The 25,404-nt window shown below is 44.6% G+C and overlaps 2 protein-coding genes across 3 annotated transcripts in view; both read left to right on the forward strand.

Annotated features, from left to right (window-relative positions):
* TMEM144 (transmembrane protein 144) overlaps positions 1–25,404 on the forward strand; it is a 97,168-nt gene that overhangs the window by 59,241 nt on the left and 12,523 nt on the right. For both annotated transcript variants that reach the window (XM_033941368.1, XM_033941357.1), the window contains 5 exons: positions 472–553; positions 901–974; positions 3,200–3,318; positions 9,283–9,402; positions 16,093–16,190. In XM_033941368.1, the coding sequence (XP_033797259.1) occupies positions 472–553; positions 901–974; positions 3,200–3,318; positions 9,283–9,402; positions 16,093–16,190 (493 nt within the window). The remainder of the gene's footprint in view (positions 1–471; positions 554–900; positions 975–3,199; positions 3,319–9,282; positions 9,403–16,092; positions 16,191–25,404) is intronic.
* LOC117357023 (serine/arginine-rich splicing factor 10-like) lies at positions 8,183–8,893 on the forward strand (the record flags this gene model as incomplete). The annotated part of the gene is made up of 1 exon (XM_033937181.1): positions 8,183–8,893. A coding segment is annotated over one exon (570 nt), but the record flags the coding sequence as incomplete, so codon positions are not given.

The following is a 25,404-nucleotide window of genomic DNA, read 5'->3' on the forward strand; positions in this document are numbered from 1 at the left end:
TCTTGCAGATTTCCATAAGGTATAGGAAGCTCACAATTTTCACAGAAAGAGGTGCTGAAACATAAAGGTTCATGATATAACACTAAAAGGAGAGAGGCTCTTGAGGAAATATTTCTTTGCAAAGAGAGTGTGGGGTACTTGGAATTGTCTGTGAGCAGAGTGACAGAATGAAAGCACATATGGGATCCAGAGAAAGAGCAGTGGTGAAAGCGACAGAGAGAGAAACTGAGATGGAGTTGGGTCTGTAGTAACACAGTAGGCAGAAGATACTGGCCATATCTTGTGAGCCAAGAGACTCGTACCTGCTAGTGGCTGCTTCATTAATCTGCCAGCCTTTCTATAGGTACAAATATATGGTACAAACATATAACTGCTCATATTTGACAATTTGTCCCATAAAGTTTGTTTTTTATTATTAAATTTTTGATAGCAACTGTCATACTGATTGTAAGCCATGCTTTTTCATTGTAGTGCTGTCATTTTTCTGTTTGTGAAAAGTGACATTAAAAGTGCTGCCCCTTCACTGGAATACTCACCATTACTGAGTGATGATGTAAGTAAATGCAATGTGGGGAACATTTGCAAGTAGTAACATTCAGTAGCATGAGGGAAGTATTTATTTAAACAAAAAAACCTGAAAGCTGTAATGTTCTCTACTGATAGCTGGCATTGGGACAAAAGAAGAAAAATTCTCACTAGTAAAGATGACAAGGGTGAAAGTTAGATTTGCAAAACTGAAACCATTCAAGAAATGTTATTACAGTAAAAAAATAAAATAAAGAAAGCAAGTGTGGTGTTTAAATTAGAAGGAAATCCAGTTGAGCTATAAAATAAGTATGTTTCAGGTCTGCTGCTATTTGTTTTAAGGTTTTTACGTTTCATGATTTGTTGTGTCTCTAGGACATTAATTCTGATTGTATTCCTCCCACTGAATCATGGATTTACAGACTTTCTCCTCCAAAGAAAAGATTGATGTAAGTTGAAGGAAGTCGAAGCTGATTACCACATCCTCTTCTGATCAGGATATCAAATGTTGATATTCTGTTTTGGTAAAGAAAACAAACAGAATCCTATTTTTAAAAACAGAAGGTGACATAGGCCCAGAGCATAATTTTCTAGAATTCTTCTGTTAGTTAAAGGAAGAAAACAGTGTGGTAAAAACACATTTTTTTTCCTTGTACTTTTTAAGGTCTATTTTTGGTTCTTATGTCCTCTCCTGTTGCCACCACTCTTCATTAACTTTTGGGTGGCCCTAAGGGGGAACTGGGTGGGCACTAACTATCCTCTCTATCATTGCCCCTCCTCCCCCACTCGACTTAAAACAAGCTATAAGTTCCTGAGCTAGTATGGATCCGCCAAGCCCCATCAGCTGATAAAGGCACCCAGAAACTCCTGTGCACAGCAGCATTTGGCAGTTGTTTTCTGAGCTGCTAACACCAGTACTGTGTGCATGCTCTGTGTTGTTCTTGTGACAGTAACTCAGGAAGAAACTGCTCAGCAGTACACGGGAGTTTCTAGGTAGAGAGTGACACGGTGACAAAACTCATCACTGTTTCCATCCCCGCAGATAACCATAGGAAACCATCTCCATGCCATTCTTTAAGAAGAGAGGGAAGAATCAGAGTATGAATGGGCTTAGCTACAGACCCTCAAGCATTGAAGAATGCTGGTGTAAAAGGACTGAGGTTGAGATAGGCACTAAAAAATGACACGGGATGGTTTCCCGTGGTTATCCACGGGGACAAATTTTGTAACTGTGTCATTCTTTATTTCTGGGTGCCTTCAAGAAGATCTTCAGCTGACAGGGCCAGCTACTGCAACAATATTATGCTGTTGGATGGGCCATGGATGGGAAGGAGTTTGGGGTTTATCTCATGCCTTTTTCACTCGTAGCTTAATGCAGGTTAATTTTTCAAGGGAAACACTCTTGGAGTGTTCCTTTTGATAATTCTTTCCACATTAGAACTCATGAAGGAAAATACAAATTCCCCACACATACATAAGAACATAAGCATCGCCTCTGCTGAGTCAGACCATATGTCCATCATGCCCAGCAGTCCGCTCCCGCGGCGGCCATCTCAAGTCCATGACCTCTAAGTGATCTTTACTCAAAAAACATTTTGCTCTGTATAGTATCCCTCTAATTATACCCTTCAATCCCCTTTTCCTTTAGGAAATCGTCCGATCCCATTTTGAAACCCAAAATCGTACTCTGCTCTACCACCTCCTCTGGAAGCGCATTCCAGGTGTCCACCACCCTCTGAGTGAAGAATAATTTCCTAGCATTTGTTCTGAACCTGTCTCCTTTCCATTTTTTTGAGTGCCCTCTTGTTTTAGTTGCCCCCGCCAGTCTGAAGAATCTGTCCCTCTCTACCTTTCATGATCTTGTAAGTTTCTATCATGTTCCCCTCTGAGTCTGTCCCATCCATGTTCCTTCCATCATTACACCCCAGTTGTAGATATGCATGGAAACGCTTAGGTACTGTTTTATAAACAGGTTGCAAGTGTGTTTTCACATGGATCTGCCATTTCTGCCTTCTTTGGTGCCTTCTGATAGAACGCTTTTCTGTGCTGAAAATTCAACACGGAAATATTATCTGATAGCGCCATATATCGAATTCACTAAATAAAACTCACCCGCTCTTTTACTAAGCTGCGATGGCGTTTTCAGCACACGCAGAATTTTAGCGCGCACTAAACCCGCGCCAAGCGGCTAGAACCAACGCCAGCTCAATGGTGGCGTTAGCGTTTAGCGCTTGCACTAAAACTGCTATCGCAGCTTAATAAAAGGAGCCCTCAGTGTATCTTAAAGCTCATTGAGTAGCAGACATTGAAAACTGTTCCAATACTGGAGACTTATAAATATTAAGAGAATTCAAATACCATTTTCAGTCACTTTTCAACGTGTGTAGCTATTTGTGTAAGAATCTGGGGTAGTAGGCATTCTGGATGCAGTAGGAGTTAACTTGCTTTGATATTCTATATTCTGCTTCTGCCAAATAAGTTAAGGTTCAAGACAGATAACAGTATCAATAAAAAGAATAAAACCTAATTTACAAAACAAAAGAAAAAAGGTGAATAATAATAAATAAGCAATCGCTCACATAACTGCAGGTTTTCAAACTGTCGTATTCATCTTGACTCTCACTCTCTCATGTGGTGCCTTTAAAAATTCTCTTCACAATTTTGTTTCAAAAAGAGGCTGCAGTCTGGCACTAATAGCTGGAATATTGTATGGATCCTGTTTCATACCAGTCCTATACATCAAAGACCATGCTAGAAGAAATGAAAGCATGTACGCAGGAGCAAGTCAGTTTGGTAAGATTAAATCAACATTTTTAGCAAATGTTTTGTTTCATTTGCACAGAGACTACTGTATTTTGAAATACAAATTATTCACACTTTGGGAAAAATTTTAACAAAGAATTTATGGCATAGTCAAAGAAAATTTCAGAGCATTTTTGAAAAAAGAGTAGTTGATCAAGTTAAGTCGAGATTATTCAACTCACAACTCCTATTTACCTGTACCAGGCTATTATGTGAACACAAGATCATTAAACAATGACACTTTTTTAGAGATCTTTTAGAAGATTATCAACCAGGTTTTTAAATTTGTAACAGAAACATAGCTCACCATGCCAGATGATCCTAAATCAGGAGAATTTTGTTTTTCAGGATAGAGTTTTATATTAACCACGATTAGGTAAAAGAGGAGGAGGATTGGCATTGGTTTATAAAGATTTTTTTTTAAGGTTGCTAAATTAGATACTACGTATTATATTCTCAGAAATTGAGATAGGCCCCCTTTTATCAAGCTGCGTTTAGGGGGGGGTTATCACTGGCCACTACGGTAAAACCTCCGATGCTCATAGGAATTCTATGAGTGTCGGAACTTTTATTGAAGTGGCCGAAAATAAAAAATCCTAACACAGCTTGATAAAAGGGGAGTTTAGTTTGTTAAATTAGCAGTTTTCTTTTATGGGCTCTCTCTGCTGTACTCTTTTTTTTTTTTTTTTGCCCTCCAGGTAAATGGGAGAAAGTTAAAGAAATATTTTTGAAACTTGCACGATACTGTATTAAATACCATTCTGTATTATTGTTAAGAGATCTGAATCTCCATTTAGAAACTTTTTCTAATGAAAAGGTTAAGGAATGGTATTCTTTTATGAGTACCGTATTTTCACGCATATAACGCGCGCGTTATACGCGTTTTTACCTACCGCGCATACCCCTCGCGCGTTATATGCGTGAGCGCGGTATACGAAAGTTTTAAAACATAGTTCCCACCCCGCCCGACGCCCGATTCACCCCCCCAGCAGGACCACTCGCACCCCCACCCCGAACGACCACTCGCACGCGCTCCCACCCGCACCCGCATCCACGATCGGAGCAAGAGGGAGCCCAAGCCCTCTTGCCCGGCCGACTCCCCGACGTCCGATACACCCCCCCCCCCCCCGGCAGGACCACTCGCACCCCCACCCCGAAGGACCGCCGACTTCCCGACAATATCGGGCCAGAAGGGAGCCCAAACCCTCCTGGCCACGGCGACCCCCTAACCCCACCCCGCACTACATTACGGGCAGGAGGGATCCCAGGCCCTCCTGCCCTCGACGCAAACCCCCCTCCCCCCCAACGACCGTCCCCCCCCAAGAACCTCCGACCGCCCCCCCAGCCGACCCGCGACCCCCCTGGCCGACCCCCACGACCCCCCCACCCCCCTTCCCCGTACCTTTGGAAGTTGGCCGGACAGACGGGAGCCAAACCCGCCTGTCCGGCAGGCAGCCAACGAAGGAATGAGGCCGGATTGGCCCATCCGTCCTAAAGCTCCGCCTACTGGTGGGGCCTAAGGCGCGTGGGCCAATCAGAATAGGCCCTGGAGCCTTAGGTCCCACCTGGGGGCGCGGCCTGAGGCACATGGTCGGGTTGGGCCCATGTGCCTCAGGCCGCGCCCCCAGGTGGGACCTAAGGCTCCAGGGCCTATTCTGATTGGCCCACGCGCCTTAGGCCCCACCAGTAGGCGGAGCTTTAGGACGGATGGGCCAATCCGGCCTCATTCCTTCGTTGGCTGCCTGCCGGACAGGCGGGTTTGGCTCCCGTCTGTCCGGCCAACTACCAAAGGTACGGGGAAGGGGGGTGGGGGGGGTCGTGGGGGTCGCCAGGGGGGGTCGCGGGTCGGCTGGGGGAGCGGTCGGAGGTTCTTGGGGGGGGCGGTCGTTGGGGGGGAGGGGGGTTTGCGTCGAGGGCAGGAGGGCCTGGGATCCCTCCTGCCCGTAATGTAGTGCGGGGTGGGGGTAGGGGGTCGCCGTGGCCAGGAGGGTTTGGGCTCCCTCCTGGCCCGATATTGTCGGGGAGTCGGCGGTCCTTCGGGGTGGGGGTGCGAATGGTCCTGCCGGGGGGGGATGAATCGGACGTCGGGGGGGGGGGGGGAACGGAGGGTCGGGACAGCGCACGGAGAGGCGGGGCAGTGCACGGAAGTCAGGGGGGGGAACGGAGAGTCGGGACAGCGCACGGAAAGTCAGGGCAGTGCACGGAAGTCAGGGGGGGTGAACGGAGAGTCGGGACAGCGCACGGAAAGTCAGGGCAGTGCATGGAAGTCAGGGGGGGTGAACGGAGAGTCGGGACAGCGCACGGAGAGGCGGGGCAGTGCACGGAAGTCAGGGGGGTGAACGGAGAGTCGGGACAGCGCACGGAGAGGCGGGGCAGTGCACGGAAGTCAGGGGGGTGAACGGAGAGTCGGGACAGCGCACGGAAAGTCAGGGCAGTGCACGGAAGTCAGGGGGGGTGAACGGAGAGTCGGGACAGCGCACGGAAAGTCAGGGCAGTGCATGGAAGTCAGGGGGGGTGAACGGAGAGTCGGGCAGCATGCGCGGTATAATCGTGAGCGCGTTATACCAAAGTTTTTGTGCTTATCGTCGTGATTTCTGCGCGCTATACACGTGTGCGCGTTTTATACGGGTGCGTGTTATTTGCGTGAAAATACGGTACTTTAGATTTTTACTTCCCTTCTTGTCAAGCTACACATTTAAAAGGTCATCAGTTAGATGTTATAGGAATAACTAAAAAAGATGGAATAAATCTCTCTCTTTCAATAGGTAATATTGGTCCCTAGTTCAATGGTCGATCATTTCCTTTTAGATTTTACTTTAAATTGGAAAGAACAAAAACTGATCTTAATGTTAAACAAGGTTAAATTTAGACAGAAAATCCAATTAGAAACATTTTGGGAAGATATTGACGCTGAATTTAGTGATAAAAATACGTCTCCGTTAGATTTAATTAATAATTGGAATCAAATTGCTTCTTGTTTATTAGATAAATGTACTATGTACAGTAGGTAACACATTTAAGTTATACTAGGAATGGCATTTGAGCTCAGTCGGTCAGGTAGTTGGAGGTACTAAGTCACTGAGATGCAGGTCATTAAGGCGCTGGGTTAGTAAAGAAGAAGGTTTTAACGGCCTTCCTGTTAATCATTATAAACTACAAATTACTATTAGGAAAAGGGACTATTATACTGAACAAGTGGGATTGGAAGAATTGGACACTGAGAAGATATTTAAGGTTACAAGTCAATTGGTATCAGTAGAAGATAAGACATCTTCATCTGAAATAGCACCGAATGCTGAAAATTTAGCCTTATATTTTTAAAGTTTCAAGTTTGTTTATTTTTGATATACCGTCTATCAAAACAAATGTCTAAACGGTGTACAATATAAAAAGATTGTAAAAGCAAGGTGGTCTTATAGTTAGCCTTATATTTTGAAAGCAAGGTGGTCTGCAGCTAAACCAATCTCTAATCAAATAAAAACAGGATCTATTAGCAGATATAAGAAAATATTTACTTCCACTTTCCAATATCAATCAGTTGTTATATGGAATAGCATTCCACTGGAAGTGGGACAGATTATGAACTATCTCACATTTAGAAAGATAGTCAAGGCAATATTTTTTTGAAGAATATCTAAACTGCTTTGAATTTGGGAAGTATAAGGTAGAAATATATGAATGTTTTTATGATTTTTATGTAATTCCTGGATGTCTCTTGTTGTTCAGTATATTAAATTTGTAATTCGCATAGAGCTGAGAGGTTTAGTGGCAGAATATAAGTACTGTATAATACTGTATTGTATTGTATCCATCCATTTTCAGACAGCTTGTAAATGGAAAAAGTTGAAAGCTACATTACCTCTGTCTTTACCCAGAAGAGTTCATCTTGCCATCATCACCCCAAGAGCAAAAATCATCCACAAAGTCATAAAGAATTCAGTGGGGGGTGAGGGGGTGGAGGGACTTTCTCCAAACATCTAAAGATCTGATTTTCCTTCATTTTGCAAAAGAAAACTAAACAGGAATGATGTTCATGGGGAAATAGCTAGGAAGAAACTACTCTTTTGAAAGAGCATTGCTGCTCATCTTAAGTTTGGCAGAGAGCTTCTGAATGATCAGTGGGACTTTCAAAATAATGTTGGTTAGATGGATGAGTCATAAATAGAACTTTTTCTGCCCACTAACAAATATTTTGTTGGGCAAAACCCAAACTGTGCCTTCAATGCCTGTGGAGATATCATAGTGTGGCAAACTGTTCACTGTCTCGGAATCTGAATGGCTTTGCTTATGGAACCATGAATTCTGCTTTTTATCAGAATATTCTCTAGCAGCCATGAACTGAAATCAATCTAAAGTAGGCCTTGCAGGGAGACAAATATAAAGCCCTATTGAAATGAGCTATTCGTGCAACATAGCAAATGTCAGTTTTCTGTGTGGTAGAATGGGCCAGATTTCCTTGAAGGCCGTATCGGAGATAGATCAACAATAACAGGAAAACAGTTAAAGGTTATTGCTGTTCAAGGAGATGCTACCAGTTACTGAATATAAGATTCTTGGGGTTTTTTTCATACAAGAATGCTTGTTGGCTATCTCTGTTGAATAAAAGAATATATCCATCGTGTCTGAGTTAGTCAAAGATTTTTTTTTTAAATCAGGGATTTATCTACAAATATATATATAAATCGGTTTATCTACAAAAAGGGGGATTTATTTTTTTTTTTTTTGCCTCAAAGTAAAAGCTAAAATCATCTCTCATATTGGGCAAGCACTTCATACAAGTTCTTTTGACAAGCACTTAAAATAAAAGATCAAGACCAAGTTCAATGATGGCCAAGATTAAAGGAGCCGTGCCTGATGTATCCTCCAGACTAAAGATCTTTATTCAGTCTTGTCACCAAATCAAATGAAAGCCAAGGAAGGGAGAAGTGTATATGGCTCTTCTCGTTATGATGACTATGATAGATATGGGCGATCAAGAAGCCGAAGCTATGAGAGACGACGATCTAGGAGTCGTTCCTTTGAACAAGACTACAGACGATCCTATAGCCCTAGAAACAGTCGACCTTCTGGACGACCCAGGCATAGTAGAAGCCATTCTGACAATGACCGGTTCAGCCGACGCAATCGATCTTATTCGAGATCAAAATCCAATTCAAGATCACGATCCAAGTCCTATCCAAAGAAAGAGATGAAAGCAAAGTCGCGTTCTGGCTCTCGCTCCCGCTCCAAGCCCAGAGGAGCAGCAAAAAATGATTCTAAGGCGCATTATAAAGGCAGTTCAAGATATGAAAAAGAATCAAGAAAAAAAGACACACAAAGATCTAAATCACGATCACGATCCCAATCTAGGTCTAGATCCAGATCTGTATCTAGATCTAAATCCAGATCAAGATCTTGGACTAGTCACAAGTCCAGTGGCCACTGACTCTTTCCTTGTGTGTTTGGCATGCATAATTCACTTACACACAGTTCAGTTATTAAAATTAATGGCACTGATGTTCCAACAGGTTTTTTTTCTCTTGTCCTTTCCCCAGTGTGGTTACAAATTAAATAAAGAGTTGACACCAAAAAAAAAAAAAAAAAAATCAGGGATTAGATTTGGATCTAATCATATTTGAAAAATAAACATAGACTATGCTAGAATGGTTCACAAACTTTTTCTCTGCACCTTCCATACCTGAGGACAATTGTAGGAGACTAGAAAACCCCAGTTAATGCCAGTGAATTTTGGTCTATATAAGTATAGCAGGAACCATTTGTGAGGATAAAAGCACTGTTCCTTCCAGCATTTCTAAATGTGAAGCCGATATCGGTACACACTTCTCTTGCCGTTACTCAGAACTATGCATATGTAAAATTTCATTCTGGCCCCATCCTGACTATTTACGAGCACCTATGGAATGTAAGTTTGAATTTGTATTACTGATTCCTTGATTAACACTTGTGTTTTTCCAGATTTGGACTATGTATTTGCACATTTCAGTGGCATCTTTCTAACGAGTACAGTCTACTTCCTGATCTACTGTACAGCCATGAAAAATCATCCTAAAGTATACCCAGAAGCAATATTACCAGGTATGCATCATATCACTAATTCATAAGAACATAAAATATACTGTAGTATAGCATTAGAAACTTCAGATTCTCTTTTTTGAATTTTCATGTTTGATTTTGTGCTACATTTTTGAGGGATATGAAAAGATTTCTGTTAAGCTAATATTTTTGACCCAGCAGTGTCCTGTTCAGACTTTCAGCTCATTTGTACCAAAGGCTTTTATTTGCAACTTCAGTGGTACCTTGGATTACGAGCATAATCCGTTACAGGAGCATGCTCGTAATCCAAAATGCTCGTTTATCAAAGCGAGTTTCCCCATAGGAAATAATGGAAACTCGCTTTGATACGTTCCCACCCCCCGAGGCCAGCGGCGCAGCTCTACCCCCCCTCCCCCCCCCCCCCCCCGAAGGTCCCCACTGCGATCCGGCACCCTCTGACCCCCCCCCCTGCGATTCGGCACCCCACCGGCATGTCCTATGCGTTGGTGCCGGTGCCCGAAGATCGGCCTCCTCTTCTTGCTGGGCCTTGAGCATCTGCGCATGCTCAAGGCCTGCGAGTTCACTTTCTCTCCGAGATCTCCGAGAATCTCGGAGAGAGCGTGTACTCGCAGGCCTTGAGTATGCGCAGATGCTCAAGGCCCAGCAAGAAGAGGAGGCCAATCTTCGGGCACCGGAACCAATGCACAGGACATGCCGGTGCTCAGATGACAGTAAGAAGCGGCGGGGGGGGCGCCCAATCACAGCAGGGTGGGCGCCGCTCGCAAATCGAGGCACGCTCGGTTTCCAAGGCGCCGATTTTGGGAATGTTTTGCTCGTTTTGCAAAACACTCGCAAACCGGTGCACTCGAAACCGAGGTACCACTGTACTTAGAATTTTTTATTTTTTTTTTTTAAGTACAGTTCGTAGTGCAGCCATTGTAACATTGGTCCTTGGTTGAGTGCTAATTTTCTGGAACTTCAGTCATGAGTCTTCAGCCAGCCATCAGGTGTTAACTGTTGTAGCAGGAGAAAAAAAAACACCTCACAGACAACAAGCTGCAGTAATGTAGTGCAGGCCAGGAGAGAGAACAAGGAGTCCAAAATATGTAAAATAATGGAAGTAAAAAGTCATCTACAGAGTGAACTCTTGTGGATGGAGAAGTATAATTTTGCATGCTAAAATACTAGAAACATAGAAACATGATGGCAGATAAAGGCCAAATGGCCCATTTAGTCGGCCCATCCGCAGTAACCATTATCTCTTTCTCTCTCTGAGAGATCCCATGTGCCTATCCCAGGCCCTTTTGAATTCAGACACAGTCTCTGTCTTCACCACCCCTTCTGGGAAACTGTTCCTTGCATCTACCACCCTTTCTGTAAAAAAAAGTATTTCCTTAGATTACTCCGGAGTCTTTCACCTCTTAACTTCATCCTATGCCCTCTCATTGCAGAGTTTCCTTTCAAATGAAAAGAGATTCAACTCGTGTGCATTTACATTACGTAGGTATTTAAACATCTCTATCATATCTCCCTTCTCCCGCCTTTCCTCCAAATTATACAGGTTGAGATCGTTTAGTCTATCCACATACGCCTTATGATGAAGACCACACACTATTTTAGTTCCGTCCTCTGGACCGACTCCATCCTTTTTATATTTTTTTAAATGTGCGGCCTCCAGAATTGTACACAATATTCTAAATGAGGTCTCACCAAAGTCTTATTCAGGGGCATCAATACCTTTTTCCTACTAGCCATACCTCTCGCAATGCAACTCTAGCATCCTTCTAGCTTTCGCTGTCACCTTTTCAACCTGTTTGGCCACCTTAAGATCATCATATACAATCACACCCAAGTTCTGCTCTTCTGTCATGCACATAAGCTCTTCACTCCCTAATCTGTACCGTTCCCTCAGGATTTTGCAGCCCAACCTTGATGAAATTGATGTGCTGCATTCGTCATTGATCAGCTTTTTTAGTTTAGTATAAAACTTCATGTAATACTTCTCATACATTCATTGGTTCAATATATTTGACTATTTAAAACTTTATATCACTTTGCAAAGGACTACAGCACTTATCTGAGTGCTGTCTATATGTCGACTGAGGACTAGTTCTTCCGACATGTTTCGCCTATATCGGCTGTATCAAGGATGTCCCCTAAACATGTCGCTCCGGTGCATTCCCCAGTAGTGTTCTTTCTACTAAAGGAAATAAACAAAATATGCATGTCAGTCAAACAAAGACAATAGTGGTTTAGAAAAAAAAATAATAAACTTGGCATCACTGACTACCGTGTTTCCCCAAAAATAAGCCCTAGTTGGAACAACCCCCGAAACCATCTCTGTGCAGTCTCTGTTCAGAGTCTAAGAGATTATTGACAACAAACCTCCTGTTGTTGTTTATGGGATCTCAACAAGGTTCTCAACGAGCTGATAAAAAGCTCCTTTTGAGCCACTTGATTTCTGTGACCTGAAGTTTTTGACCTGGAAAATGGCATTTCTGGTGGCAAGAGTCGGTGAGCTTCAGGTTCTAGTGGCTGTCCCACTTTACACTAAATTTCATCACAGTAGAGTAGTTCTCCACATTCACCTGAAGTTTCTTCCAAAGGTCATGACAAAGTTTCATAAGAACATAAGAAAAGCCTTCACCGGATCAGACCGAGGTCCATCCAGTCCGGTGATCCGCACACGCGGCGGCCCATTTAGGTACTCCTCCTAGTTGGAGACCCAGATATACCATAGCCCTCAATATGATTTGCAAGAAGGTGTGCATCCAACTTGCGCTTGAATCCCAGAACAGTTATCTCTGTCATAACATCCTCCGGGAGAGCATTCCAAATTCCCAGCACGCGCTGTGTGAAATAGAACTTCCTGACATTCGTCCTGAACCTGCTGCCACTCAGTTTCAGTCTGTGACCTCTTGTCCGTGTCGCATCCGAAAAAGTTAATCAGTTAATTGTTCTGCCAACATTTTTCCCCAGCCACATGCTTATTCTGGCGAATGCATAATTGCATGCTTTAGACTACAAGGGAGCCTTAGCCTTCTTTCTGGAGCAGACTAAAGCCCATAGACAGTGTACCCAGCATTTTGTTTCTTTTGACCCAAATTGTTTGGGAATTGCATCTCTTTTATTTGTTCTTGCTCCAGGACTCTTTTGGACAATAACTGTCCTTCTAAGGCAGGGATCTCCAAAGTCCCTCCTTGAGGGCCAAATCCAGTCGGGTTTTCAGGATTTCCCCAATGAATATGCATTGAAAGCAGTGCTTGCACATAGATCTCATGCATATTCATTGGGGAAATCCTGAAAACCCAACTGGATTCGGCCCTCAAGGAGGGACTTTGGAGACCCCTGTTCTAAGGACTAAACAATTCTCTTCCGTATTTTTCCCCTATCTTTTGTTTTTTCCTTTCTGTGTTCTTTTCTCCAAAGGTTGTTGTTCTTGTCCATCTCCCATATGTTTGGCGTACATCTGTAAGTCAAGTTATTTGACAGTAAGGTGCTGGTCGCCTATGTATTTTATTGTTTGTATGTTTGCTCTGTTTTGTAGGTGTATTTATTGTCGATCTGGTATGTATCTTTGTATGCATTTTTATATGTTAGTTTGTAACCCGCTCTGGATAAGGACGGGACATAAATAAATAAACTAAACTAATAGTATGTTTATTTTCTCAGATTGATCGTAAACAGGCCTTGACATTTAAAGTCTCTATTGTCCTAGCCTTCTTGTTTTTGGTGAGCCTGGTTGCTAGGGATTCCCTGCTATAAGAATTGTCCTCGGAGAAAGCGAAATTACTTACCTGTAGCAGGTGTTTTCCAAAAAGCAGGCCGAATATTCTCTCATACCCTTCCACCTCCTCTTGGAGTTGCATTCTGAAAGTTATGTTATAGGACTGAGGGACCTGTGCTCGCATCTCGGGCAGGAAAGCAGCCCCACATGCACAGTACAGAGCTATTTGAAGTTTCTACATAATGTAACACTGGTCTTGCTCACACTCATTTTGGGCATCAGTTAGCTCTTTTAGTCACGTACCCATGACTATGGTCTGATTTCAAGCTGGGTGTAGGCCAGGGCTAGACTTACTCCAGTAGACCGAAGGATAATTTTTCCTTGGGGTTCATAGAAACATAGAAATAGATGGCAGATAAGGGCCACGGCCCATCTAGTCTGCCCACCCCCAATGACCCTCTCCTACCTTTCTCTGTGAATAGATCCCACGTGTCTATCCCATTTGGCCTTAAAATCAGGCACGCTGCTGGCCTCAGTAACCTGAAGTGGAAGACTATTCCAGCGATCAACCACCCTTTCAGTGAAAAAGAATTTCCTGGTGTCCCCGTGCAGTTTCCCGCCCCTGATTTTCCACGGATGCCCCCTTGTTGCCGCGGGACCCTTGAAAAAGAAGATATCTTCTTCCACCTCGATGCGGCCCGTGAGATACTTGAATGTCTCGATCATGTCACCCCTCTCTCTGCGTTCCTCGAGTGAGTACAGCTGCAACTTATCCAGCCGTTCCTCGTACGGGAGATCCTTGAGTCCCGAGACCATCCGGGTGGCCATTCTCTGGACCAACTCCAGTCTCAGCACATCCTTACGGTAATGCGGCCTCCAGAATTGCACACAGTATTCCAGGTTGGGCCTCACCATGGATCTATACAATGGCATAATGACTTCAGGCTTACGGCTGACGAAACTCCTGCGTCTCTTATTTAATTTGAAAGAAATCAAGCTGAGCCTAATGAAAAATTGATAACTTGAACTTTACTTAAAGATCTGAGTTAACAGTTTCAACTTTAAAACTATTTACGAGAGTCTTGCAATCCAGTTCTTCAGATACTAAAGTGACTGTGTACTGGAAATGTAGGTTCCCTCTTTGTGTTCCCAAAATTTCACACAATTCCTTCTGTATGTGCAGTGGACTGATCCAGGTCCCGCCTGAGACCATGCTATCTTCTCACCAAGCTGAAACACTCCACAGAGTCTCTGCTATATGCATAGTGGTTAGAGCTACAGCCTCAGCACCCTGAGGTTGTGGGTTCAAAAACGTTCCCTTTGATTCTGGGCAAGTCACTTAATCTTCCACTTCCCCAGGTACATTAGATAGATTGTGAGCCCACCAGGACAGATAGGGAAAATGCTTGAAGTACCCACTCAGTCTTTCCGTCCTCCTCTGACAATATCCTTGAAATATAAAGTTCCCTTCTGATCCACCTAGTGAGCCACTCTGTGTCCCACTCTCATTCCTCATCCTGGGACTATGCTATCTTCTGGCAGATTAGGATAACCAAAAGCCCCGCTTCTGTTCCACACCTCCCCTTTTATTCACTACTTCCCCTTCCCTCTCAAGTTAGGGTCCTCCAATTCCACCAACTTAATTCTCAATACACATAGGGTTACCAGATGTCTGAACAGACTTTCCAAAACCCAGCAGCTGTCCAGGTTTTGGAAAGCTCTGGGCATGTGTGGAGGGCCTCTGAGCATGCACAGATGACATCACACTCATCTGCGCATTCTTGGAGGCCCCCAGACAAGGCCTGGAGGTCAGAAATAATGAGATGAGGCTTTCGTGGGCAGGGTTTGGGGCGGAATGGGGCAGGGCTGAAGGCAGAACAGATTGTGGGCAGGGACAGAATGAGGCCAGGCGTCTAGGGATTTTGCCAAGAAAAATATGGTAACCCTATACACACACAGCACTTGCTGACTCCCAGAAGAATCTTTGCAGCAGAGGCATTCTTCGGGAGGAAGGGTGCTACAGTAATATAGCTAGTTAGCTCTGTGCTGGGCTCCATCGAATTTATCATGTTGAGCAGACTAGATGGACCTACAGGTCCTTTATCTGCTGTCATTTAATATGTTAATTTATGTTACTCAGCTGTGAGAATATTTGGCCTTTTATCCTCGGAGAACACCTACTACAGATAAGTAACTTCGCTTTATCCATTACATTACATTAGTATTTATGGATCACTAATATGCACCAGAAGGAGATCAATGCAATTTACAATTTAGAAGAGCCTGGCCATATTCAGAGATTACATTATTTTATTAGGGTTCATGACACAGATAATTTGGTTTGTGTTTGTGTAGGTGTATGATTATGGCATATGGTTTGAAGAGAAGATTGACTACATTTAAAAACAAGTTTATCAAACAGCCTACCCACATTACTGCCAGACATAGGTTAATAGCTCTTAAATCCACCCAATACTAACCATACCTCCCTTTCCAGTACTCAGTCTCCCAAGCCTTCCATATGTGCTCAGTTACGAACTACCCAAGACCTTAGTTAAACAACACTCAAGTCAGATAGAAAAGCATGATTGAAGGATGGCCCCTTACAGATGCTAGCCAGGAGATGTCAGCAAGGAGTCAAGGTTCATATTGACTTCTTGTCAGACAGTGCAGCTTAGGTGCTCCCATGCATCTCATTGGAAAAGCCAGGTAGGACAGCAGGTAGAGGAAATCCCAATATTACACAACAGGGGTGTGTGTGCATTGGATGCCTGCCACATTGGCTCTACACAGGTTCATTTAAAAACACTGAAACACATCGGTAGTTTGGAATTGAGAATAGCAGCAGTAAATGTTTTCATACAGAGGTATTTCTAAGTCACCAAAGCCCACCTTTGGAAAGTTAAGGACCCAGCTATAAATATAGCTTTTGATCTGATTGTTTACTGTATGCCCTGTGGGCATAGATATAGTTTCAGTAAAAGAACAATGCTGTTTGTTTTTAGGATTCTTCTCTGGTATTCTCTGGGGAATAGGCAATTGCTGCTGGTTCCTGGCTAATCATTATCTCGGTGCTGTTATCACATTTCCAATAATAGCTGCGGTAAGTACCAAGTTCTAAAAAGTTTGTTGATTATGATCAGGAAAGCTCCACTCAATATGTGAATATGGCCAGTACCGCTGCCAACGCCGCTCTTCAAAGGAGCCTGGTGAGGATAGCGGCTGGCTGTAGCGAACTTGCAGGCCGCTATGCACCTCAGTAGCAAGTTCCCTCTGATGCGATTGCGTAAGTCAGAGGAAACGTGCTACCGAGGTGCTGAGCAGCCTGCAAAGTTTGCTACAGCCGGCCGCTATCCTCACCAGGCTCCTTTGAAGAGCGGCGTTGGCAGCGGTACTGGCCAGTTTCACAGAAGCGGCGGCCACCACAGCCGGCAATCAGGCGGCAATGATGCGGCTCTGGCGCCGCTGGGAGAGTGCTTGCCTGCGCTTCCTCCAGCAGCAGCGGTTGGTGAGTAGGGCGGGAGGAGGGGAGTGGCCAAAGTGTTCCCTGCGGCCGGGTTCTAAAATAGAATCTGGCCATGGAACAGAAAACATGGCCGCAGAGATCACGAAACCTTAAGTGCGCATGCGTGCTTAGGGATTTATTATGTAGGATAGAAAATGTGCTGATAGAACAGCTTAGATAGGGATCATATTGGCCCATATGTAATATGATAAAATTGTGTGATATTCCCCATTCAAATTTCTTCAAGAAGGGAATGGTATTTGATATGCTGCCTTTCTGTGCTTACAGTCAGTGATTTATATATTATGTACAGGTACTTATTTTATACCTGGGGCAGTGGAGGGTTAAGTGACTTGCCCAGAGTCGCAAGAAGCTGCAGTATAATCCAAAAAGCCTACAGATAGGTATAGGGAAAAAATATATAAACTCTAGATGGTTGTGATAAGGTGAGTTAAATTAACGTATCAAGCAGGGCTGTGAATTCGGTATATAAAACCTTCGACTTCTTTATTTATAATAATAATAATAACTTTATTTTTGTATACCGCCATACCCAGAAGAGTTCTAGGCGGTTCACATTGGTTAGAACAAATTACAAGAGGTTACATGCCAAATTGATCATAGAGTTTCGAACAGCAAGGAGAAAGAAGTTACAAATGGGTACATACCAAATTGATCATAGAGTTGCGAATAGTAAGGAAAAAGTGGTTACAAGTGGTTACCTTCCAAATTGATCATAGATTTACGAACTACAAGGAGGAAGAAGGGGGGAGAGGGGGGAGACGGGGGGGAGAATTTTCGGTAGGAGGGAGGAGGAGGATTGAAGGAAGGGGCATTAGGGACTTTAAGGGTCTTGCTCTCGGAATAGGTGGGTTTTAAGTGTTTTTCTGAAGTCGAGGTAGTTGTGGGCTTTGAGGACCATTTGGGCCAGCCAAGGGTTTAGTTTGGCGGCTTGGAAGGCATAGGTTTTGTCAAGGAATTTTTTTGAGTGGCATAGTTTTAGGAAGGGGTAGGCCAAGAGTTGGATTTTGCGGGAGGTCTTATAGTTGTGGTTTAGGATAAAGTGAGGGGTGATGTAGCTTGGGGATAAAGCCAAGCCCGAGATAGAATATTTATGGGGCACCCTCGCGCTCAGTATAACTAGTTGTCCTTTTCTTCTTTACATATTGTTAATTAAAAATCTCGCTTTAGGTTACATTTTGGATCTCAATGAGGACTTGAACTGAAATTTAAGCAGATTTGTTTGATTTACTTTTGATTATATGTTTCCTATATTGATAAGTTCTTGGCTTGGATTTTGCTTTCTGTACAAGTTATGCTTGATACTTATTGTAAAATTATAAATAAATAATAATTAAAAAAAAGCAGAATCTATCAAATATCTTCCCACAAACCCCAATAGAAGCAAGTCAGCGCTAAGGCGGACAAAAGCATCTTTCATATTTGTCAGTCTTGTGTTTTTATCAACTATATCTGTATAGGTTTTGTACTACATGCAAGATGTGGCTTGGGATTTTGATTTAATATATGTTTTATCATTTTATGTCAGCTATTATGAATTTGGCATTTATGTTCTTTGTGTGTGACCGGGGTATTCTGTTAGCATGATTTTTCTATGCAGCCTTTTGTAGGAATAACTAGTGAGATAATTAAATTTGCCGATGACACAAAGCTGTTCAAAATTAAATCGCAAGAGGACCGTGCGAGACTGGAAGACTGGGCATCAAAATGGCAGATGACGTTTAATGTGAGCAAGTGCAAAGTGATGCATGTGGGAAAGAGGAACCCAAACTATAGCTATGTGATGCTGGGTTCTATGTTAGGAGTCACTGCCCAGGAAAAGGAGCTAGGTGTCATTGTGGAGGATACGTTGAAACCCTCAGCTCAATGTGCAGTGGTGGCTAAGAAAGCAAATAGAACGTTAGGAATTATCAGGAAAGGAATGGGAAACAAAGATGAAAATGCTATAATTGCTCTATGGTACAGAGAAGGGTGACAAAAATTATAAAAGGTTTGGGAGGAGAAGAGATGGCTCAGGGGTGATATGATAGAGGTCTATAAAATACTGAGTGTAGTGGAAAGGGTAGATGTGAAATACGTGTTCACTCTTTCCAAAATAATTAGGACTAGGGGGCATGCGATGAAGCTACTAACCATAGAAAATATTTCTTCTTTAGCGTCCCTCCAGACGGGTTTACGCTTCTCTGCCAGCAGATGGAGACTGAGACACTATACATTTGACTTCAGTATAAATAGGCTGAACAGTCCCTATTACAGTCGGTCTTTTCTCAGTCTCCAGCAGGTAGAGTGGTTTGTTTGTGCTGAGGTTTGTTAAGGCCTGTTGGATCTGGCAGGCAACAATCTTGGTTAGGTAAATGTATTCAGCAAGCTATGTTATCCTAGTGCAGTTTTCGGAAATTAATTAAGACCACTTTGTTTGATAAGTTTATTACTTAGCGAGTTTTATTATTGAAATTCTATTTTACAAATATTTGTAATTTTTTTACTGTATTGTATTTCGCTGATTGTCCAGCTCTTTTTAGTGTAAATTGCCTAGAACTTTTGGTTATGGCTGTATAAAAGAATAAAGTTATTATTATTATTGTCCTTTTGTCTGTCTGGACTGACCCTCTCGAGGGTCCTACTGACCTCAGGGTGCCACACTCAGAAGGGTCAAGTCCCTCCTCCCATTTCCCTCAACTCCCCAGGTTTTCTGCTTTTAAAGGAGCCTTAACTATATGTCTTGCCACCTATTTGGCACAGACTACAGTTTAGAGTGCCAGTGGGGGGGTCTGCTTTCTTGATACAGCTGGTGAGCTGTAAGAAGTAATATCTATCTATATATATATATATCTTTATATAGATAGATATATAGAGATATATATATATATAGAGAGAGAGAGAGATAAATATATATATATATATATATATATATATATATATAGGCACAATAAATAAAAGGTGTCATCAGCAAATGTAATTATCTCACTAGTTATTCCTAAAAAGGCCCTGAGGCCGCCGTTTTTGTGCGTGGGTTTTGACGCATTCATCATGACCATTTCAAAAAAAAGTAGAACAAGTGCGTTTTCTGTGGGCACTGAGCAGTGGATGCGGCTGGCGTATGCACGAAATGTTCCGTCCGCCTTGGGTGGTACCTGGCTTCGGGTGTCGGCATGCTGGGCTCTCTTTTGCATGCATATCGCTTATCGGTGGGAGGCAGTGGTGAGGCCCAAATTGCCCCTGCCACCCACACTGGGATTTCTTCAGTCGCAGGCGGTCTGACACCTGGGGATTCCCTTTCCACTGCAGCTGTGATGGCTGACAATTTCTCTGTTACGGTGGGGTCGAGTCAGGCTTTGATGTCACGTATTCTTTCAGCTGACAGTTTATCGATGGTCCTTCCCTCAGTTTTAGCGGGAAGCGGGTCCATTTTGCCCACGGCCTCAGGCAACCTTCCTCCTGTCTTGGAACGACAAGAACAGGTCTTAAATGTGTCTTCTGCTATTGCTATGGATTCCATATTGCCACTAGGAATTTTTTGCTTTGATTTTGTGTTAGCCATGTGCAAGGCTTATTTACAGGTGGCTGGGGGTCCTGCTTCAGTGCTGGGGGTCTTAGGTCATCGGGGGGTGTTTCCCTTCCACAGCTGCCCCCATTCAGTCTTCAGCTACAGCTGCCTCTGTCCAGCCCCCTCAGCCATCGTCCAAGTGGCCCCGGGTGTCTTGGAACGAGGATTCATTTATGGCTGATCAGTTTTCTCTGGATGAGGACTTGGATCTTGGGGAGGACCTCCCAGATCCTTTAGGTGGGCCTGATGTTTTGGATGGAGACTTTTTAGAGGCACCGGTTAGCAACATCATCACATACGTTCACATCCAAGCCTTGCTCCTCTTACGTGCACAAAAGTTCTTAACCCCCTAAAGTGTACTGTTCCCTCAGGTTTTTGTGGCCCAAATACATGACCTTGCTTTTTTTTTTTTAAGCATTAAATCTTAGCAAAGCTTGAACAATGGTCTGGAATTTGGCAGCTATATCTTTCCCCATGTTATCCTCACCTTTAGGAGTGTCTACCCTATTGCAGATTTTGATGTGATCTGCAAAGAGGCAAACTTTCCCAGACAGTCCTTCAGCAATATTGCTTACAAAATTGTTAAAAAGAATATAACCAACGTAAGACCAGTGGTCCATCTTGCCCAGTATTCTGTTTCCACAGTGGACATTCCGGGTCACAAGTACCTGGCTAATACCCAAATGGTAGCAGCATTCCCATGCTACTGATCCCAGGGCAAACAGTGGTTTCTCCCTTATCTGTCTCAATAGCAGACTATGGGCTCTTCCTCTATGAACTTGTCCAAACCATTTTAAAAATCCAACTTCGCTAACCACTGTTACTACATCTTCTGGCAACAAATTCCAGAGCATAACTTTTCTTTGAGTGAAAAAAATATTTCCTCCTGTTGGTAACTTGATTTGAGTGTTCCCTAGTCTTATAATTTTTGATAAGAGTAAAAAACCGGTCCATGTGCCTAAGGCCCCGCCCACAGGAGGGACCTAAGGCTCCCGGGCCTATTCTGATTGGCCCCATTCTGGACCCGGCTGGCCTGCCGGACGGACGGGCTTGGCACCCGTCCGTCTGGCCAACTTAACAGGTACGGGGAAGGGGGGTAGGGGGACTGGGGGGGTCATGGGGTCGGCTAGGGAGGGTGGCGGGGGGGGCGATCGGGGGCTCTGGAGGGGGCGGTCGGTGGGAGCGGGGTTGTGTCGAGGGCAGGAGGGCCTGGGATCCCTCCTGCCTGTATTTTAGTGGGACGTGGGGGGTAGGCGGTCGCCGGGGCCAGGAGGGCTTGGGCTCCCTCCTAGCCCAATCCAGTCGGGGGGGTCGCCGGTGCCAGGAGGGTTTGGGCTCCCTCCTGGCCTGCTCGTACGTGGGGGGGGGGGAGCACGATCGCCGGGGCAAGAGGGCTTGAGCTCCCTCTTGCCCCGATGCTGTCGGGGAGTCGGCGGGGCAAGAGGGCTTGGGCTCCCTCTTGCCCCGAACATAATCGGGCAGTCGGGGTGCCGCGGGGCAAGAGGGCTTGGGCTCCCTCTTGCCCCGATATTGTCGGGGGGGGGTGATGTATCACGGCAGGAGAGATTGGCCTTCTCCCCTGCCGCGATGCGATCACTCCTGTACCCGAACTGCCACAACCCGCGGCAGGAGAGATTGGACGATCAGGCTTTTTGATCATCCAAGTAGCCATTTAGGACACTTTTTAGACGTTTGTTTTTTTTTTATTATGAACCCCCTAACCTATTGGACAATGTTGAAGCCAATAAAGTCCAATCACAAATCCAACCTATAATTAGCTAACACTTTTAATCCCTTCGGGAGAATGCTTGAACTAGGAAAATGCAATAATTACTGAAATTCTTTAAATAATGGACATCAGTATGAGCCCTTGGTATACAAATGAGGGAATATGGGCTCGGGTAGTAACTCATAGGTGACCAGCACCAGACATAAGTCTAAATGAGAACTGCCCCATACATCATTTTGTCCTTTTTGATATTATCAATCTAATCACAATCCCATTTAAGTCATGGTCAAACATTCACACCAGGGGAAAAAGGAAAAAATACAAAATAAATAAACTCCCTAGAACCATCACACTATGATAGTATCTAAAATAATTCGGTGTAAAGTGTAAAAGTGCTCACAAAAAATTCATACTAACCCATTAAACCATATTTGTCTACATGCTACAAAAAATGTCTGCCTGTTTCAGTGCCTTCAGTTATATTATTTTTCCTTTCATGTTAGAAGCCTATAGCTAGGTGGTCTGATGTTGTGAGCAGCAAAATTAGATAACCAAATCTCCAATCTACTGATAACAACCCCAGACTACAAGATGTTCAGAAAGGAAATAAAAACTATACTCTTCAAGAAATCCCTGAAAAAGGCGTAATACCATGAGTACCTTCCTTCTTCCCATCTTCTCCCTAACTCACTGATACTACCTGATCTACTCTTTGGAAATGACCTGTGATCTTACTTTGTAACCCTCCTATAACTTTTTTGTAATCCGCCTTGAACCACAAGGTAATGGCGGAATAGAAATCTCTAATGTAATGTTTGTCCTTGCAAAAAGCAGTTACTTACATGTAGCAGATTTTTTTTTCCTTTGGACAGCAGGATGCCAATCTTCATGTACTTCCCACTTCCTGTGGTGGTGTATTCTATTTTAAGCTGTAAAACTGTCATAAAACAGTCTCATGTGACAGGCAGGATATAGTGTGTTTGCATGGTCAGCATACTCAAAAGCTTCTAGAAACTACTGTATAAGCTGGAGTAGTATTTCCTGTGCCTGAATCCATTGGCAGTATTGTCCATCTTGTGAAGATTTGTATCCTGCTGACTGGAGAACACCCATTACAAGTAAATAATTTGGTTTTCATATGTTTGAGTTGTCATGATATGGAGATTCTTGTGTATGTATCCTAATTTGAATAACTTTACTTGGAAGCTGCAAGTACATTTATCCCAGGACAAGCAGGCAGCATATTCTTAACGTATGGGTGACGTCACCGATGGAGCCCCGGTACGGACACTTTTTACTAAAAAGTTCTAGTTGGCCGCACCGCGCATGCGCGAGTGCCTTCCCGCCCTAAGGAGGAGTGCGTGGTCCCCAGTTTCTTCGTTTCCGCGGAGCGAAGAAGTCGCATGTGTTTCAACGGCTGTTGAAATTATTTAGTTTGCCTTCCCGCTCGCGTATTTTTTCGATTTTCTTCTATTTTTTCCCTTCGGATTCCTTTAATTTTCTTTTCAAAAAAAAAAAAACTCGTCGAGTTTTCATTATTTTTTTGAGCCGGCCCCGGCGGGACCTGTTGTTACCATACAGGCCTCCGGCTTTGATTTTGCGGAGGCCGTGTTTCCCTTCATGCCCCCTCAACCGGGTTTTAAGAAGTGCCAGCGGTGTGCACGCCCGATCTCTCTCACCGACCCGCACAATTGGTGCCTGCAGTGCTTGGGTCCAGAGCATCGGGCTGACACCTGCACCCGCTGTGCTACGCTTAAAAAGCGCACATTAAAAAAATAGGCAGATCCAGCAAAATATTTTGTTTGGTACCAGATCTGCCATGGAAACTGCTGCGACGTCAACGGCACCCCAAAAGTTGGCACCGACGACGTCGACACCACCGGACCCTTCCTCGGGGTCGTTGGGCCCAGGTAAGCCGGCTAAGAAGCCTTCCATTTCCCTCGAGCGCCCTCCTGCCACGGTTGCGACACCGGCCCTCCCGGCACCGCACCGACCCCGCAAACGCTCCGCTCCGATATCGGTGAGTGCCTCATCATCGGCCTCCTCATCGCCGGAGCGTAGAGCGGCACCTCTGGTACCGAAGAAGAAAAAAGGGGGTCGACACCGATGGGACAGTGCGAGGCTCGGACCGGTCCTGTACCGGAAGGTGCGGCGCCAGCAACGCCGGCAGCAGTTGTTGGAGTTGTTGCTGCAGCTGCTCTTATAACTGTGTTTGGAGTATGGCCGTGATGCGGCATCACGGCCATACTCCAAACACAGTTATAAGAGCAGCTGCAGCAACAACTCCAACAACTGCTGCCGGCATTGCTGGCGCCGCACCTTCCGGTACAGGACCGATCTGAGCCTCGCACTGTCCCATCGGTGTCGACCCCCTCGGTACCGATTAATACCTCCATGCCGGTGCTCTTGGCTGAAACACCTACAGCACATACCCGTGCTGCTGCCGATCCTGCCCGGTCCCGGGAACGACATCGGTCTTCCTCACCCGGTACCGCCTCGATACGCTCAGGCAAATCTCTCTCAAAGACCCGCCATGCCGAGCCCTCTACACCAATGTCCAAACGTGCACACCCCGACGTTAGAGACCCAGACTTGTGGGAAGACTCCCCACACGGTACCGAAGAGGACGCTTCGTCAACCGACGAAGAACCCTCCATGACCGACAACGTCTCAAAACCAGAGCAATCCTCTTTTTCTAAATTCCTTAGGGAGATGTCAGCAGCTCTTTCCATCCCCTTAGAGTCCGACTCTAAAAAGTCTCAGGCTTTTCTCGATGCCCTAGACTTTGAGCAACCTCCCAAGGAATTTCTAAAGTTGCCCGTCCACGACATCTTAAGGGAAACTTTCTATAAAAACTGGGAGACTCCCCTCACTGTTCCTGGGGCCCCTCGCAAATTGGATAGCTTGTACCGGGTTATCCCAATCCCAGGGTTTGACAAACCTCAATTGCCCCACAAATCCCTCCTGGTGGAATCTACTTTAAAAAAATCTCAGGGTTCCAGTGTATATGCCTCCACCCCTCCTGGCAGAGAGGGAAAAACTATGGATAAATTTGGTAAGCGCCTTTTCCAAAATGCCATGCTAGCCAATAGAGCAAACAATTACACCTTCCACTTCTCCTTCTATATGAAGCATCTGGTGCAACAGCTCTCCTCCTTACAGAAATATCTTCCTGAACGTAAGGTCCCTCTTTTCCAGCAACAAATTTCCAGCCTCCTCCAACTCAGGAAGTTCATGGTTCGCTCCATCTACGACTCGTTTGAGCTGACCTCTCGCGCATCTGCCATGGCGGTGGCTATGCACCGTTTGGCATGGCTGAGAGTCTCTGGCCTAGACATTAACCACCAGGACCGCCTGGCTAACGCACCTTGTCTGGGTGATGAACTCTTCGGAGAGTCCCTGGACTCGACAACCCAGAAGCTCTCAGCACATGAGACCAGGTGGGACACTCTGATCAAACCTAAAAAGAAGACTCCGCCTGCTCGCCCCTACAGACAACAGTCTTCTTACCAATG

This window comes from Geotrypetes seraphini, chromosome 1, assembly GCF_902459505.1.
Source record: "Geotrypetes seraphini chromosome 1, aGeoSer1.1, whole genome shotgun sequence".
In the NCBI taxonomy this organism is placed as follows: domain Eukaryota; kingdom Metazoa; phylum Chordata; class Amphibia; order Gymnophiona; family Dermophiidae; genus Geotrypetes; species Geotrypetes seraphini.